At 42.6% G+C, this 18,078-nt stretch overlaps 1 protein-coding gene across 3 annotated transcripts in view; it reads right to left on the bottom strand.

The window, feature by feature from the left end:
- Positions 1–6,248: 6,248 nt before the first annotated feature.
- The window catches only part of SLC30A10 (solute carrier family 30 member 10), a 31,612-nt gene continuing 19,782 nt past the window's right edge, over positions 6,249–18,078 (bottom strand). For all 3 annotated transcript variants that reach the window (XM_064477282.1, XM_031438393.2, XM_064477283.1), the window contains exons 3-4: positions 12,698–12,937; positions 6,249–10,125 (exon numbers count right to left, since the gene is read on the bottom strand). In XM_064477282.1, the coding sequence (XP_064333352.1) occupies positions 9,626–10,125; positions 12,698–12,937 (740 nt within the window). In that variant the 3' untranslated portion in view covers positions 6,249–9,625. The remainder of the gene's footprint in view (positions 10,126–12,697; positions 12,938–18,078) is intronic.

Genomic DNA, 18,078 nt, shown 5'->3' with positions numbered 1-18,078 from the left:
AGAGGTGAGGTAACTTGCCCAGGGTCACACAGCTTCTACGTGGCCTTCTGCACAGGATCTAAATGCTCATAGCCTGCTTCATTGAAACCCACCAACAAATGCATTAAGCACTGAAAATATGCAAAAGAGATAAGCTGGTCCCCTGACTTCCGGAAACTGACACAGCTCGGCCTTGGTGTCCTAGGACTGGCCTGGCACTCCTGGCTAACTAAGCCAGAGGGTTCTGCTGAACAGTCTTTCAAAGCACCAGCCCCAGACGAGAGGTCACTCTGCACGCTTGTCTAAGCTCAGATAAATACAAGGGCGGCCTGCCAACCACAGAAGCCAGACAGCCCCCGGCCCCGGATAACATGAGGGGCTGGTGCTTCCTTACCAATTCAAGGTGAAGCCTTGCTTCATTCCCCCCGCCTTATAGACAGGCTGTATTCAGACTCCCAGTCATAGAATTATCCCACTTGCTGGCAGCATCTAACTCAGGGCAAAGCGCCACTTCCTTGAACCCTCCCCCAACGCAGCCCAAATGCTGTAATCAGTCTTTGTGTGTGTGCACCCTCCTGCTAAGATGCCATATAGTTCCCCACGGTGGATTCCCCATGGTGGACATGGACTCCTCTCTGCACTGAGCTTGAAAACCCATTTGTTTCATTATTTATCCACAGGTATGTCCCTGGAGGGTCTGTGGCTAAAAGGCAGTGACAGACATGGCATTGAAGCCCTCATTGCCTCTGGGTGGAACCTGGACCCAGGGACCCTCAGGAATATTCCTGATAGAGACACCCCGTTAGTTGGGAGGTGAGGCCCTGTGGAACTGGGCCCTTTGGCATTGGGTTAGTTTTGCTTTCCTAGGACTAAGGTTCCTTGGGTTGTTTTGATTGTGTGATCAAGTCTATATCGTTTGCTGAAACAGTGGAATGTGGCCTCTGTCCTCAAGACATTTAAAATCTCACTGGGTGCTGACACTTCGGTTGGTCTACGCTATAGATTTGGCATTGCCACTGCAAGGAGTGAGTTAAACATAGGACTAAATCTTTAAATCTTCCTTATTCACGTTAGTAGTTTAAAGAAGGCCTCACGTTCCTAAGAACACGTATCACTCCGGGCCCCTTGCTGGGCCCTCCTCACAGGCCATCTCCTTTAGTCCTCCCAGTGGTCTCATGAGGCAGGAGTTACGAGGGTCCCTGTCTTCACAGATGGTAAAGATAAGGCCCAGAGAACTTCTTTTATTCACAGGCAGTGTACTTCCTGAAGTCACGCAGCTAAGTGTGACGAAGCTGGGATTTGACCACAGGCAGACTTCAGAGCCTGGAAGCTCAGACTGTATGTGAAGCTTCATAGCATATGCGAATTTCTATAATTAAATCTCCCTGTCTAGCCCTTTTCTAGGTTTGCTCGTGCCATGGGCTGGATCACATCTGCCCCTCTAGGAGGTGCTCGGTAGTGCCAGCTTTGACAACAGAAAGCAAACGCTATACAGAAAGAAAAGCATCCAGCATCAGTCCTTCTCGAAGTGTCACATTCAATTTTTTCTGAACACCTTTGAACACCAGATTACCGCCACATACTCACAGCCCTCCAGCACAGGTCCCAGTTTTCTGAGGCAGATAGGGGACCTGGTCATTATCATCACGGCTGCAATCCCATATCCTCACCGGCCACTCCAAGACTTTACTCTTCCCCTCCCCTGCCCTATCATGAGAAAATGTAGGCAAAAAGCCACCCAGCGCTATGGTTATAAACCCCATAAAAATGTACGCTTGCATCTCCAAGCCTAAAAGAACCAGTGTGATGGGCCAAATATTTTGGCTCTCTATCAGAGCTCATTATTCTGGCCCAGCCACATCTGTGACCACGTGGTACCAGTGTAAGATGAAGGAGAGTCTGCCATTCTTTTGCCTCGAGAAAGGTGAGTGAGATCGTGGCTCTGCACCCCCACACGGGACACATTCATTTCAGGGTGCGCTCCGGTATCAAGGTGCTAGGGCTGGAAGGGTGGCAGTCCGTCATCCACAGAAAATCAAAGTGACACACTAACATAGAAAAAAAAGGAATCAGCCAAAAGAGAGAGAGAGAGAGAAACCAGAAAGGAATAACTTGGCAAGTCTAATTCAAAACTCAAGAAAGTGAAAATGTCCTTTTAGGATAAAAGGAACAGGCTGCTGTGGAATATTCACTCCCCAACTCGTACAAAGCTTGATTTCCTAGTCCGCACAGACCCACCCTTACACCCTCTCTCTTCCAAACTCCCTTAGGTATCTTGATGCTCTTCTTGTCTGCTGAGAAAGATAAAGCTTGCTGGGGGCCCAGGGCAGGGAGGGGCTGCAGACAGGCTGAGCAGTTCGTCCTGCTCCTGGAGCAGAGGGAAGCAAGAGGGTGGATGGGAAGTTGAAGGTGCCAGGAGGCTGGTCAGGAGCCTTCTGCAGCAGCACAGGGGTGAGGTGATACAGCTGAACCCAAAATGAGACAGGAAGAGAAAAGGAGGGGCCGACATCAATAGTCCTCTGAGAGGAATATTAACTGAGTATAAAGATCAGTTAGACACGGGATGAGAGTAAAGGCAGCATTGAACGTGACAGCAGGGTTCCGGCTGCTTTGGAGGGAGGACCCTGGGGACCATGCGGGCAGAACGCTCCCACTGAAGGCAATAAAAATCATCACGGAACACTGACTTTGGAATTGGAATAAACTCAGTGAATCTGGAGTCTGCAGACTCCAACAGGACACACCCCGTGAGTCCTTAGCAACAACCCACGGGGCCCAGGATCATGGGCAGGACATGAGACAGGTGCTCTGAACACTGAACACAGTGCCACACACAGCTGGTGGGGAAGATGTCTGCAGAAAATCATTTCCCCCAAATATTCTGTTCCTCCAGCCTCCCTCCTACAAAAACACACGTCCAGCTGCCTAGAGAGCAAAGTCTCAGCTTTCCATCTGGATTGGCCTTTCCCTCTTTCTCCACCCACTGAACTACAAAGCCAGTTTCAAGTGCCCAGTCTTCTGTGCAGCTGTCCTTGACTGTTCTTTCCTCTTCCCTTACCCCTATGTGGATTGTACCCCTGTTTAGCGCCGTTTAACTTTAAATGGTGTTCAACTGACAAAATGGGGTTACCGAGACGGGAGGAGGTGGGACAAGAGCAGAAGGATGTGAATGCCAGGCTGAAAGTGTGAGATTATAGAATCCATTGACATTTTATTGTCACCTGTTTTACCTCCTAGGATTCCTACAACAATCCCGTAAAGAAAGGAATACAGCTTTCATCATTCTCCTCATTTATAGATAAAAAATTTGAAGTACAATCAAACCATGAAAAGACAAGGCAGAACCTTAGTCATATTACTAAACAAAAGAAGCCAGTCTGAAAAGGCTACATAATGTATGATTGTAACTGCATGACATTCTGGAAGAGACAAAAAACTATGGAAACAGTAACAAGATCAGTGGTTGCAGGGGGTTGGCAAGGATGGGAAGGATGACTAGGCAGAGCACAGAGGATTTTCAGGGCAGTGAAAAATACTCCATATAGTATAAAATTAGATACATGTCATTATACTCTTGCCCAAACCCATAGAAGGCACAATGCCAAGTGTGAACCCTAATGCAAACTCTGGATTTGGGGTGATTATGATGTGTCAGTTAGGTCCATCCATTAGAACAAATGACCCACTCTGGTGGGGGAAGTTGGTAACGGAGGAGGCTGTGCGTGTATGGGGGCAGAAGGTATATGAGAAATCTCTGTACCCTCTGTTTGATTTTGCTGTGAATCTAACACTGGTTCAAAAAATAAAGTCTGTTTTTAAAAATCTTCTTTAAAAAGGCCAAAAAAAAAAAAAAAGAAAAAAGAAAAAGAAAACTGAAGCACAGTGAAGTTAAATGATTTGTCCCAAGCCTCTAACTGACAACACCAAGTGTTGAACCTATTCATGGATTCATTCATATGTTTCTTCATTCATTTCTTTCTTTATTCATTCAACAAATAGATATTTACTGGGATCCTACCACGTGCCGGGTACTGTGACACTGCTCCAAGCACCGGGATGGAGGCTGAGGAACACGGTGGTGGGTTATACAAAGCTTTATTCTCCTTGGAGACGCAGGAGATAAACAAATGCATAACATGATGGTGCCAAGTGACGGTGCTGTATAGAAGCCTTAGGCAGGGTGAGAGACACAGGCAGAGGTGGGGTTCTCTTTTAAATGGAGTAGGGACTCTGGATCCTCAGCCCTAATGTACTGAGGACTCGAACCGCTGCTCCATCCTGCAGACTCTTCCTGCTAAAGGCAGCTGATGGTCATGAAATGTTCAGTCACCCTCTCCTTTTGCAGATGCTGCCCAAGGCTTAGAATGTGAACGCCTGAGTGCCAGAACGCATGCAGCACAAGCTCTCTCGGCTCCCCGGCAATCCAGGCTGTGGGTGGCTATCTGTAAACTCCCACCAAGTTGGACCGCTTTACTTAGCTTCACATGTAGAATATAAGCTTCTTATAGGCAAGAAGCACTTGTACATGGTTCACAATAACCCAACGCTGTTTAATCAGTTGATTAATAAAATAAAAGCAATTGAAATAGGTAGAAAACTGCTCCTCTGACTCAATATTCATAAACATGACAGTCAATTCACTGGAGAGATTTTCACATCTAAAGGGTCTCTCCCTAAAAAGCCTAGCCTCTCACCATTCCCTAAATCCCAGGGGCTCCCCTCCTACACAAACCCCACCAGAAAACCAGGTCAGTCCAGGTTTTGGTAAGTGAGGTAGCTGAGTCCACTTCTGACCTTTCTGCCAAGAGTGGAGAGTGACAGAGGGGTGTGAAGAAGAGAGTGGCGTAATAGGGACAGAGAATTTGCCCCAACTGCTAAAAACAATCCAAGGATTTACGAAGTGATAAGTCAACGAGTGACAGAAACAATGAGCTCCACTGCTTTGAGTTATCCGTTTTTAATGTTCACAAACATAACTCAGTCGTGTGTTTATTTTTAAAACGTTTTCTTGACAGCACCACTGAAGATCATCTTTCACTTTGAAAGGTATGCGTCCGTGCGTACACTCCTGGGGGACTTCACATGCAATTCATACTGAGTCACTGAAACTTTCTACCATAGGGTTTGAATATTGCCCCCCAAACGTGACAATTATACTTTGGCAAAATCGCCTGTGAGGACAAGAGGAAGACTTTAAGTAACAAAACTCCACATATTGTAACATAATTTCAGACTTCCAGGAAGGGGTCACTTTCCCTCAAAAATCATCATCCTTTCTGGGTTATTCCCAACTGAATTCACAGCAGGTTCAGTGTCTCTGACCAGGCTTTGTACCAAGAGGAGACCTATCTATCGAACACTGATCTATCGAACAATGTTTAAGAAAGTTCCATGTAAACAAAAAGGTTCAAAATAAAACATCTGCAAAGAAACGCTTCAGGAAAAAAAATGTCACGTGTTCATTAGCTAAACTGCAAATTCTTAAGAACATGTAGATCACAATGAGGACCGGGATCTGATGCAAATTCCATTGAGCAGCTAGTTTCCTGACTCAATAACTTCATTCCTACTTTATTCCTGTGGCTAAACACATGCAAACACACTCAGAGGCACAAATAGGTGACAATTTATCAGGGGAAACACAGGGCTGTACTGTACAAGAAGGCATGCGTACTCAGTCTAAATTGGAGATCCAAATTAGGTCATGTTTCCTCATCTTTTTTTAAACCAGTCTTTCTTCTCAATCTTTAATTGCAAGAGTATAAGATACATGAAAAGCAGGATCATTTAAAAGGAGGAAATGTAATTTGTCCTCTTGGGGGAAAAAAAATAGACAGGATTTGGCAAAGGACGAAGTTAGCCATAAACAATAAAGAATTTTTTTTAACATCCGAATTTGTCATTAGTACAAAGATGAGCTGTTTGTCAGGAACCAGTAGCAAGAAACACCATCAAGTTTAAAATTGGTAGAAAATTCAACGCCTTAACTCCAAGAATCAGTTGTGCTGGTGTAACGCATTCTCATTCGGTAGTGGGTACATCAAGCTGAGAATGTTCATGAGTTGAAGGGATCCTCACAGCACAGTGAGAGCAAACGCTTTTTCATTCACTGTTATATCGACTGAACTGTATCATCCGGTTTGTAAGGGCTTTATTTTCCACATTACATTTTTCTTTAAATATCCAAGTTCCTACGTAAAGACAACTGTAATTTTTATAGTTTGATCTCACCTTTAAAAATATTTCTTTAAAAAGCAAATTCTGCAGGTTGATTATATTCAAAGGATTGTTGGGCCTTAGAAGGGCTTCCGTCAACAATACCCCTCAAGTACCCTTAGGTGAAGTCGGACGTCAGTGGCTCCTACCTAGAGGCAATTCTGCTCCCCAGGGAATCCGTGGCAATGTCGGAGGTATTGTTGGTTGTCACAACCTTGGGGGATGTTACTGGCATCTGGGGTTAGAGACCAAAAGATACTACTAAAAACCCTACAATGCACAGGACAGCCCCACACTACAAGGAATTATCCGGTTCAAAACATCGATAACACAGAAATTGAAAACGCATAACGAAAGCTCTTACTACCTCAAAAGGCAGCTGCCTTGTGATAATCCAAAATCTACCTCGATGATTTCTCTGCCATTCAAAACACCCATTTCTACTGAACTTGAGATTCCTGACTTACCCCCACTGGAGTTTGGCCAGCTCATGGCAAAAAAAAAGAGAGAGAGAGAGAAAGAAAAGAAAGAAAGAAAAAGGAAAAAAGTAACTAAGTATCTAAGTATGGAGAATACATTAAATTCTTCCTCAATGTCTCCCTATTTTATTGCTATTTTATCAAAAAAATTAAAGGAGTAATATTTTTTTCTATCAACAATGGAGCCTCCTAGTTCTATGGGTATTCATAATGTCCAAATATTTTGAAAAATAAAGTAACCTCTATTTTCAAAAAGAGAGTTGAAATGGGAAAATAAATAAGCAGACGTCATGTTTCCTAAAGCTGGTGCTGAAACACTGTGGAAATGACTCTTTGCATAGAAACAGGAGTCCATGGGAAGTGCCATGCCCTGTGTCCCCAGGGTAGCACACCCAAGGCTGACCCGACACACAGAAGATTCCCTAGACTCTTAAAAAATTATTTTCAGTTCCTAGAAGAAAAGAGAAAGAATTTTCTGGAACTAACCTAAGCACATAGGAATGCTAAACTGAATAGCAATATTCTTCTCATCTCAGAAAAAAACAGTGTGGTTTAAGTCCACTGTTCCTCGGACACTGCTGCCACCACTCAGGGCTGATTCAAAGGGAGAAAGAAAACTCTGGCGTTTCCTTGGGAGAATTAAAATGCGGGACAACGAAAGAGAGAGTAAAACTCATGTAAAAAGGCCACACGGCAGGCATCACAAGCACAAGCCAGCACCTCGCCGGATACACAAATATTGCCCTAAATTAGCTTGTTTGGAAAGTATTCAACACACCGAGCCAAGCTGTCTGCCAAAGGTATTATTTCACATTGACTGTACCCCATAATTTGGTATGTTCATAAGTGTCCATCAAGATAATTTTCTGAGGTTAGATTTAATTAGATGGGAATTAAGTGCCTTTTGCTTTCCAGAAAAATGCTTTAGAGGCTAATTCAAGAACATTACTGGGATGTAAACTAGCATGCAGCCCTTCAGCCAGTTGCACAGAAACTAGAAGATGATAATTTTTCCCTTTTAGTAAGAGCAGAACGATATGAAATCAAATTAGACCTTTAAATTCGGAAGTGAGAAACAGCTTTCTCCTTTGGCTCCAGTCAGAGCATCTCAGCCAACATTGATATATGAGAATTTGGTCCACATATCACTGAGGTAAGTTTCATAAAGAATCCTCTGTTTTGTGTGAGTACCTGCCATAATTTTAACATTAAAAACAAAAATGTTGTCTTGTATTCACCCCTGTTTTAGCTATGAAGTATACATACACTATATTATATACTATATAATACTGTTAAGTATATATACTTAATAAACTCTTAGGGATAAAAACATATTTAGGCATTTTTTTCCTCTTTGCCTAATTCATGGCCAATGTAAACTCAGATAAACATTTTCAAGGAATAAAGATTTTCCTTTCCCACTCATCACAGTTGCTTCCTTATTTCAGCCTTAGAATTTAAAACTAAGATGCAGTTTTTTAAATAATGCTTGTGCTGAAAACTTTGGATGCTTTTCCTGTTACCCACCCAGCATTTCTGCTGAGTACTGTGCAGATTCTAAACAGGACTCAGTACTTCAGCACCTAAGAGATGATCCTTTGTAGTCAATTTTGCAGCCCGTCAAAGAAGATTCTGGTTCTCTGGTGGGGCACCTCCCATTTCCTTATACCTATTCTGGGACTGTTCTGGTTAAAATAATCGTTGCCTGAACAGTTTGTTACATACATAACAGATGTTTCTCCAGTACTAACACAGGTTGTTATGGAACCAAGTCAGATTCTAATGTATTTATTTGAACTTGGTAATACGGGTCAGAGACATAAAAGAAAGTGTAAGCTCCTCAAAACACATTAAAGGCAGCAATTTAATTAATTCTCATTTCTCCCTTGGACAAACACTTTTTCCATCAAATTATGAGTTGAAAACTATAATAAATACTTTAAAATATGTCTAATTAAAGAAAAGTCAATCTAGCTTATTTCTTTTTCGTTTTTGGCAAGGATGCACACTCAGTGCCATAGATTCCTCTACCCCAGGAATATCCATTCTCTCCTGGTAAATGCTACGTAGATCAATGTGATCATATAAAAGGAGACTCAAAAAGAAATTTGGGCAAATAAGTAAATCACTAATAAGCAATAAATGAAAACAGTCCCAACTGGACTGACTCTAAAAGACAGTAGATAAGCACTGTGTCATATTTAAAGTAGAAAGATTCCCACACTTCAGAGTGAAAACAAAAAAAGCATCTTGTATATTTAAACACCTGAAACACCCTACCGCAGTTCCCAGCAGAAAGTGAGCATTTTTGTCTCCACCTCACAAAAGGAAAAAACGGTCCAAACAGATTTGCTTCCTTTTCCGCAGCCCCAATAAACTCAACTTCCTCTAATGTTCTCAGATTTTCTACCTTACTAGGTATTCATTTTACATTTACTTAAAAATGAGTCAAAGAGAAAAAAAGGTCCGCAGCGGGAGGTCTACCTAACCTCCCCCTTTGACGGCCTCCCGGTGGAAGGAAAGGGATACGGCTTTTTCAGTTTCTAAGTTTTTTTCGATGTTCTTAGCTATGTGTGTGCCTGTGAGTCAGCTAGACATTCTGCTCCATTTGAAACAAAAACTACTTTGAGTCCTGTGTCCACAATCATTAAGTCCCAGCCTTCAATGTCCCGGATGTAAGTACTAGTGCATCTGCTTCGGAAAATACACGTTCCAACAAAACTTGAAGAGCAGCATGAAGACACCCAAGATAACGTAAAAAGGTTCTCTGTCACGTCAAAATTCACAGGCAAGTTCAACTAACATCCCAAACAGCCAAACCCCTTACAGAACACAGAGTGCACCCACTGTGGGTCTGGTCACTGTCCACAACCCACAAAGCTCTTCCCACAAACTGAGCTAGTGGTTCCAAAGTGCCTCATCTATGCAGTCTTACTTATGTGAGCGTCAGATTAAAAATGTGTGCTATTGACATAACGCAAGTCCTCCCGAGTTTTGCTAAGCGCTTGTCCATGGTCACTCAGACCACCTGCCAAAGACACTTCAATAGCCACTTCTGTTGCTTCTCGTCCACCGAGGCCATCACTTCGGGACATGTCCAGTGGGGGACAGCCATTGTGCTCAGCACAGCCATTGACGTGCGCCAGAGGCAGTGCCCCAGGGGGACAGCAGAGCTGCTTGGCACAGCCCTTGGAGATGCAGGGTGAACTGCAGAGCATCAGCAAGTCCTTCTGCTCCAGGGGCTCCTTCAGGTCCACCTTCTCAAACTGGATGGTCACGTTATGGATTCCCGCGTTGTGGAAGATTTCTCGAACTTTTAGACTGGCATCCTGATCCCCCGTGTCCTGCTGATACTTGATGTGCAGAGTGGCAATGATCTTCCCACTTATAAGTTCCCAGATGTGAACTTCATGCACACTGCTGATTCCAGGCACGGCAGAGAGTTTACTCACTAGAATAGGAAAGAGCAAACAGGAGCCAAGATGAGGGCTCTCATTGAAACATGGAGCCACCACGGAAGGGACATTGTCCCTTGAAGCATTCTCACCAGAATGATGTAGTTACTAACAATAACAGGAAGAAAAATAGCTGGATCTATATGGGTACATTTTCCCATAACCGTTTTCCTCCTCTCTGAATTCCTCTACCAAACACTGTTAGCCCATAAAAGGCAATTTGAGAAACTAAGTGTCACAGCAACCCCCCACCCACCAGCAGATGCCCAGGGTTGTCAAGGTTACAAGGGAATGGATGCTCTGATGGACGGCCATGGGACTATAATGTAGGAAGCCTTTTTTACAGGGGATTTGGTACTATGGATAAAAACCTTTACCAGCAATTCTAACACTAGGAATTTAACCTAAAGGAAATAATCAAATATTTATGTACAAGAAAAAAAAAATGGAAGCAACAAAGAGATAGTTAAATCAATCACACAACAGAATATGACACCGCTGTGGAAAAATACATTGCATATTTAAGGATATGAGGAAAAATATATGAGGTATTTTTAAGTAAAAAAGCAAATAGCTAGACTGTATATATGGCATAATCTTTTTGTCAATGAAACATCAGTGTATAGACTCAAAACAAAATTTTTGAGGCAGATAAAAGCTTGTTTTATCAAATGATTGATGCAAAAATATTAACAGTGGTAATTTCTGGGCGACAAGATTATGAGAGATTTCTATTTTCTTATTTAGTCTCTTCTATATTTTCTACCTTTCTAAAATGAGTATGTTTTTAGAACAATGGTCCTGAATAGTGGTTATGAGCAACCTACAGCCAATGAGAGTTCAATTCCAAGTTTAGACGACCTGCATGACCTTGGGTAATTCACCCAGTCCCTCTGAACCTTAGTTTCCTCATTTATAAATGAGGAATGATAGTGACAGCCCCTCATATGATTATTAAGGATTAAAATGAGTTAATATAAGTAAAGTACTTAGAACAGTACTACCTAGCATGTAATAAGTACCATGAAAGTGTTGCTATTGCTACCACAAGATTTTAAATATCTGCTTTTATATATATATTACTTTGTTAAAAGGCAATGCAACCAACATATATCTCAAATTGTTGTGTGTGTGTGTGTGTTTTGTTTTTTCCCCACTGGGATACAAGCCCTTACAAGGAAAACGATGCTGTGTATCAGCTCCTTCGCTTTCTCCCTCCACTGCCAGCAGCACTGCGCACAGAGTAGGACACGGGGGCTGACTGCCGTAACCCTGTGCAGTAAAGCAGCTGGAGACCTGACCACACTTAACTGGCTCTCAGAGACAGATAAACTAACCAATGCTGCCAAAGAAGAGGTAGGAAAAAAAGAAAAAAGAGGCAAATAGAGCATCCAGGGGAAAGACTGTGGGAAGAGCACCATTAGACAAAGGGCCAGCAGGACTGTGACCTTCACAGAACAGTCTCACCGGAAATCATGCCTTCCAAGAGGGAAGTCTAGCCGTGGCCGTACAATATATTAAGACCCATCAAATATCAGTTAGGGGTTTGGGACTAGCAGATACACACTACTGTCTATAAAAGAGATAAACAAGGTCCTACTGTATAGCACAGGGAACTACATTCAATATCTTGTAATAACCTATCATGAAAAAGAATATGAAAATGAATATGCGTGTGTGTGTTAGTGTGTGTAACTGAATCATTACGCGGTACACCAGGAACTAACGCAGAATTGTAAATCAACTAAATTTCAGGTATTTGTCGTGAAATAAAGTCTTTCAACTTTCAGCTGCAGAGTGGGCTTAGGCCCTCGTTCCTGTTTACTGGCTTGCTGTTGAAGCAGTGATAGCTACAAAAAGAGCAAAGATGCATAAAAACTTGTTGTTTTCTATAAAAACATAATCTCCATTTAGAAACTCTAGAAATAAAGTTACACATTCAGTTTCTCACCAACATCTGGAGCATTCCTGTTTAGAAATTTTACAAAGTCTCTGAAAATTCTATCCTCTGATGCACATAAACTAAAATGAGAGTTTGACCTGCTATTTGAGCAAAGCAAGGAAACAGATTTCATTACTGAATGAGGCCATGAATGATCTGGACTGAAACACGGTCCATTTCACTGTGTTATGAGACACGTGGTGACTGCATGCCCATAAAAATCGATTAACTAGAAAGCTGGATCTAGCAAATGAATGAATGAACGTCTCATGTTTTCAGAACAGGGAGAATAAAAATCAAGTTATGGGCAGCATAGCTTTATCTGAGTTAAAATAAATCTCTGACATGAAGGTAAATAAACAGCCAAGGAATAGGTATTGCCAAAGCATTACATTTTCAAAAATTTGCAGTAGAATCAGAGAATCATGGGCTGCAAAGGACCTTTGTTTCTTGGAGCTGTGAGCTACCGTAGCAGGCTACAGAGCGTATCATGGATGTCTCTGTTGCTCAGTGATTTAAAGCATATCAGAATACATAAATCCAACACTCTTCTGACATCATGCTGGCCCTCAGGACTGAAGAACATTAAGCGGGCAGTGGTTTGAGATCAGAATTGTCCAGCTTACTCAGCTCTTCCATGTTGACGCCTTTGGGGACCATCTGCAGCAGGATGGCAGCAGTCTCCTTGATGAGTGGGAAGGCAGATGACAAAATGATGATGACCATGACGACAGTCAGGCTGGGGTCGATGTAGCACTGCCAGTTACACGGGTCCTCACGTTTTAGGGGAAGCACATAGAATATGATGGCCGTGATCACTACAACCACCGATCCCAGGGCATCTCCCATCACATGTAAAAGTACCCCTGCGAGGAAGAAAGAAAGACCTCTAAAGTGCAGATCCACGTTGGGGAGCTGTGTGACACTCACTGACCTGGCTTCCCAGTCGACGACTACTGCGGTTATTTGTTTTCTTTTTGGATGGATTCAAATGCAGAAACAGTGGCAACGGTATCTCAGAAAACAAAATCACAGGACCCAGAGAACCTGGAACAACTTAGGAAGACTCTGAGCTGCAGACACCTGCCCTGTGGGAGAGGGACAGTGCCAGGTCAGGGTGCCACTCTGCGGCCACCCACCGCCCATCAGAGGGCACCAAGCCAGAAAACACAGGCTGTGCAAATTTTTTTTTTTCCCCTTTCTGACAAGTGTCTGTGCTTTAAATTGCTTCAAACATTTTTAAGGGGAGAGGGAACTAAAATAGATCAAGAGAGGGGATCTTCTATTGCTTTGCCTTCCCTCCACCTTGCCTCACTTTCCCCTTCCCTGCACGCATTTACCTACTTCTCTCTCAGCCCGTGGTCATTTAAACTGCATCTGGTTTAAGAGGTTCCCCAGAACAGTGACTCCAGCAACAGTCCCACTAGATAAAGAGCCATGATTTTAAAAAAACGTTAAATTCTACAGATGATAACAAAAATTGTAGATGCCTTTACTTAAGGTAACTGCTTTGAAAAGTTTCGATTATGATACAGAAGTCATCCCAGTAAAGAAGATCTAAAGACAATCTAAGTGTCCGATTACTTGTAAGATGTAGACCACGCTGGGGTTTAGTGAATTAGGTGAAGATTTGTCAGAAGGATTATCAAGTATAACAGTATGTCAATTTTTTTTAAAAAGGGTTTTTTTTTTGTTGTTATTGTTTTTTAACAGAAAGCAGCATGAGAATCTTGCTCTTCAAAGTACGGTTCACAGACCAGCGGCATCAGTATCCCATGGAAGTTTGTGAGAAATGCAGAATCTCAGGCCCTACCTCTGAGCTACTGAATCTGATTCTGCATTTTAGGAAGATCCCCAGGTGATTCAAATGAACATAAATCTCCAGAGTATTGCTCTAGAAGAAAGCACATGGATTAAGGAAGATCTGCTTTGATAGCAGCATTATTTACAAAGCCAAGACATGGAAGCAACATGAAGGTCCATCAGCAGATGACTGGGTAAAAAAGAAGTAGTATATTTCTACAATGGAATACTACTCAGCCATAAAAAAAGAATGAAATAATGCCATTTGCATCAACATGGATGGACCTCGAGATGATCACATTAACTGAAGTAAGTTAGAAAAAGAAAGACAAATATATATCTTATATATGGACTCTAAAAAATGATACAAATTAACTTATTTACAAAACAGAAACAGACTCATAGACTTATGGTTACCAAAGGGGAAAGGGAGTGGGGGAGGGATAAATTAGGAGTCTGGAATAGCAGATACAAACTACTGTATATAAATAGACAAACAACAAGGTCTTACTGTACAGCACAGGGAACTATACTCAATATCCTGTAATAAGCCATAATAGAAAATAATATGAAAAATAATCTGTATATATATGTATAATTGAATCAACTTGCTATACTCCAGAAATTAACAGAATATTGTAAATCAACTATACAGAAAGAAAGAAAGAAAGAAAGAAAGAAAGAAAGAAAGAAAGAAAGAAAGAAAGAAAGAAAGAAAGAAAGAAAGAAAGAATCTTCTTTGTATCTCCAAGGATCCCACAAAATCCCTTAGTAGAATTAATAATAATCCAAAATACGAACAACTCACTCAAGGCTACAACTGAACACCCTCACTTGGAAGAGGCTAGTGCTTCTTGGCAACCCTTCTAGGATTCTGAGTAGCATCATAGGTCAAATGATATTTTATAAACATACTAAATGCGATCCGTGACAACTTCCCCCTCCCCCCAAAAATACAAGAATAAAAAGAATCACTACATCTCCTTCTGGCTGTTTCTTTAAGGTACCATGATCCTGATTCAATAAATACATTAAATAGTCCCGCTTGTAAATTCTGTGTCCCCTTCCACCCACCCACCCCGAGGAGCATCTTACTCCCCAGTCTCTGTCCTCGGCTACAAAGAGAAACTCAAAACATTCCCTAAAGTTGGTCTTTACACCTTGTTCCCTCAGGAAGAACTGAAGATCAAAGCTTTAACCTTCTCCAGGGCAGCACAAAACACTACCATAAAAATATGAAGACCAAATATTTCCTATATGCACTCGACATCATTCTCACTGCATGAGACCGTCGTCTGTTACTCTCTTTTTTACGGATATCAGCCTTGTTTCTTCCATTAGACTATAAGCAATGTGAGGATGAGGGTTGTACCCTGCATTTCCTTTGTTTATATTTTAGCACTGGACGTACACAATCTAGGCACTCAACAAAAAACTATTTTCTGTTTGGTAACTCCCACAACATAGAGTAAGTCTTGCCTTTTACTAAATAATAATAAGTCAGCTAACATGTATGCACCAGACACTGTTATAATGTTGCCTGTATTTATATGTTAAGTCCTCTTAAGGACTCTCTGAAGTGGTCACTCTCTTCATTTTACAAATGAGGAAACTGAAGCACAGAGTAGCTAAGTAACTGATCCGAGATCACACAGCTACAAAGTGTCTAAGGGGAGATATAAGTCTGGAGATATGTCTCTAGTCTGACTAGAGAACCACTGTGCATCCTACCTCATCTAAGTCCTAAATTCCAGTTTCAGGTTCTCCTTCTGAGAAATCTCACTATTAGCCCCTAAGAATTGCATAAAAGAGTGTTAAACTTATTTTTCACATCAACCAAAGTAAGAATCATCCTTTGCATCCTAGCCCAAGCACAAACACAGAAACAAATGTTTAGTGAAAAAAATTTAAAAACTGTACTTACATATGATGTATTACTATTTTCTATTCTATTTCATTCAATTCAAGTTAATTTTTTAAATGTCAGTCATACTCTACTAAATCGATTCTATGACCTAAACTCGCATGACTTTCAGCATGAAAAATTGCTTACAGCATCATTGCATTAAATTCCTGAGATTTGGTTATTGCAGTGTGTTTTCTGGGGCCCATGCAAAGATGGTCATTGTCCTCTGGGGAACACAGCCACTGGCTGGATTCTGAGATAAGAGTATCAGTAACTTCTAGGGAGAGGATTATTCGCCCGAGAAGATAGAGGAGTCTCAGGGAAGACTTCTGGCGAGATGGGCAACTTGGGCAGGACTCTGAAGAGGAGACAGACTTCAGAAGGTAGTGACGTTCCAGGCAGAGGGAACTCAGCCAGACGGCGTTCCAAGCAGAGAACCCGAGGGAGGCTGCGGATGGAGACGCACTTGTCACGTAACGTGGCTGATGTGATGGGAGATGCATGCACTACATTCAGACTCAGAGCTGACAGCCTCTATGAGTCACAGACCTTGTGAAAGTCAACGTCTCCGAGAAACAAGATTCTCAGCGGTGGAACCGGGATGATGATAACGTCTGCTTCACTTCTCGCAGAGGCGAGCTCTGACGAGGACGTGAAACAGCATCTGAAAACCTACTGAGAAGTGTACAGAACTGATGGGGAGGCGATGATAATAATGGACGTGATTCCTTGATGGATCCTCTGTGCTGATCCAACCAGCCAGGTGCCTCGCACCGCAACACGGTGATGTCGGCACTCCTATCATCCCCATCACGTAGACAAAGGAACTGAAGCTCAGAGAGGTTATGTTTCTTGCCCACAGTCACCATCTATCTAGTGAAAAGCAGAAGCAGAACTCAAACCAGATCCGCTAGACTAAACCCTCCTCCCCTCACTGTACATGTGCCTGAAATGGAGGGGGGAGGGGATGGGCCGGGGAGGTCGCTCAGGGGTAGGGAGGGGGTGAGGCAGGAAAGAGCTGAAGAGAAGGATGGAAACATCTGGAAAAGAGCGCTGGCACGGAACAGCAAGCTCTTGGATGCTAGCAGTGTTGGGAACTCTTTCTAGATGCAGTAAAGGTTTCTGCACAGACCCTGACGTGAACCCCTCCGTGACTAGGAGAGTGAAATCAGGCAGCACCACCTAAGAGACAGAGATTGCCACCTGCTAGACAGTCCCATCAGCTGATGAGTCATTAGTTTCACAAGGTAGCTTGGCAACAGCAGGGCACTTAGCCCTCACTTGCCATCTTTAAATAAAAGCAAAACCAAAACACTGGCATATTGCATGGCAATGTGACATAAGTTGAAATTTGACGTGAGTCTCAGCACTTTGAAAAGCCATCAGTCCTGCCATATTTGCGGAACAGCTGGAAACACAGCATTAGCACTAGGCATTAGCCCGTGGCTGCGGAAAGATGAGAGATCCTTCTCATTGGGAGAAAAAAAATAAGAATTAAAGAGAAACATCTCCTAGAGCGAGGTTGATTTTCAAACGATGCCAGGGTTGTTATTCATCTCTTTATAGTTACACTGAAATACAAAGGATTGATTGTCTTTCTGACACTCCATTGCAACCTTTTTTTAATGTATTATATTTGATCCTATGAAATAAAATCAACCACTACAAAGGGCACTGAAGATTTTTGAAGGAATGCGCTTTAAAGAAGATGGCATGCGTTTCCTAGAAGGCATTCTTTTTTATTCCATTGGAACAAGAGAAACTGGCCCTTCCCTGAATCATGGCTCTAAGATAAGGGCACAGAATGCAAGGTGAGGCCAGCCTCTCCCTTAGCCCAAAATCTGGGAAGGCTCCTGTGAGCCACGGCCAGGGCACTGAGCTCACCTGGACTGCAGCAGCTTAGGCTGGAGCCTGGAAATGCCACTCACTACAGGACTGACAATAGGACCCACCTCCTAAGGTCATTACGAGTGCTAAGTGACTCATTCTTGAATGGGGCCAGCACAAAGTACGCACGCCATCACAACATTAGCTAGCCTTCCTCCCATGTGCCTGGGCCCTTTACACAACCCCATGAAATGGGTACTATTCTTACCCTCATTTTAAAGATGTGGCAGTTGGAGACTTAGAGAGGTTTGATAACTTGCAAAGTTACACTGTTCTCAGGTGGCAGGGCCAGGACCCAAAACCAGGCAGCTTGCACCCAAATCCCAACCTTTCTGCCACTGCATTATTGACCTCTGTTGGAAGCTTGAGGTGCACTTTTGTCAGTACCTGTGGACCGACAGGTCTCAGCCA

Source organism: Camelus dromedarius, chromosome 21, assembly GCF_036321535.1.
Source record: "Camelus dromedarius isolate mCamDro1 chromosome 21, mCamDro1.pat, whole genome shotgun sequence".
Taxonomy (NCBI): domain Eukaryota; kingdom Metazoa; phylum Chordata; class Mammalia; order Artiodactyla; family Camelidae; genus Camelus; species Camelus dromedarius.
This window is presented reverse-complemented; position numbering and strand designations above follow the sequence as displayed.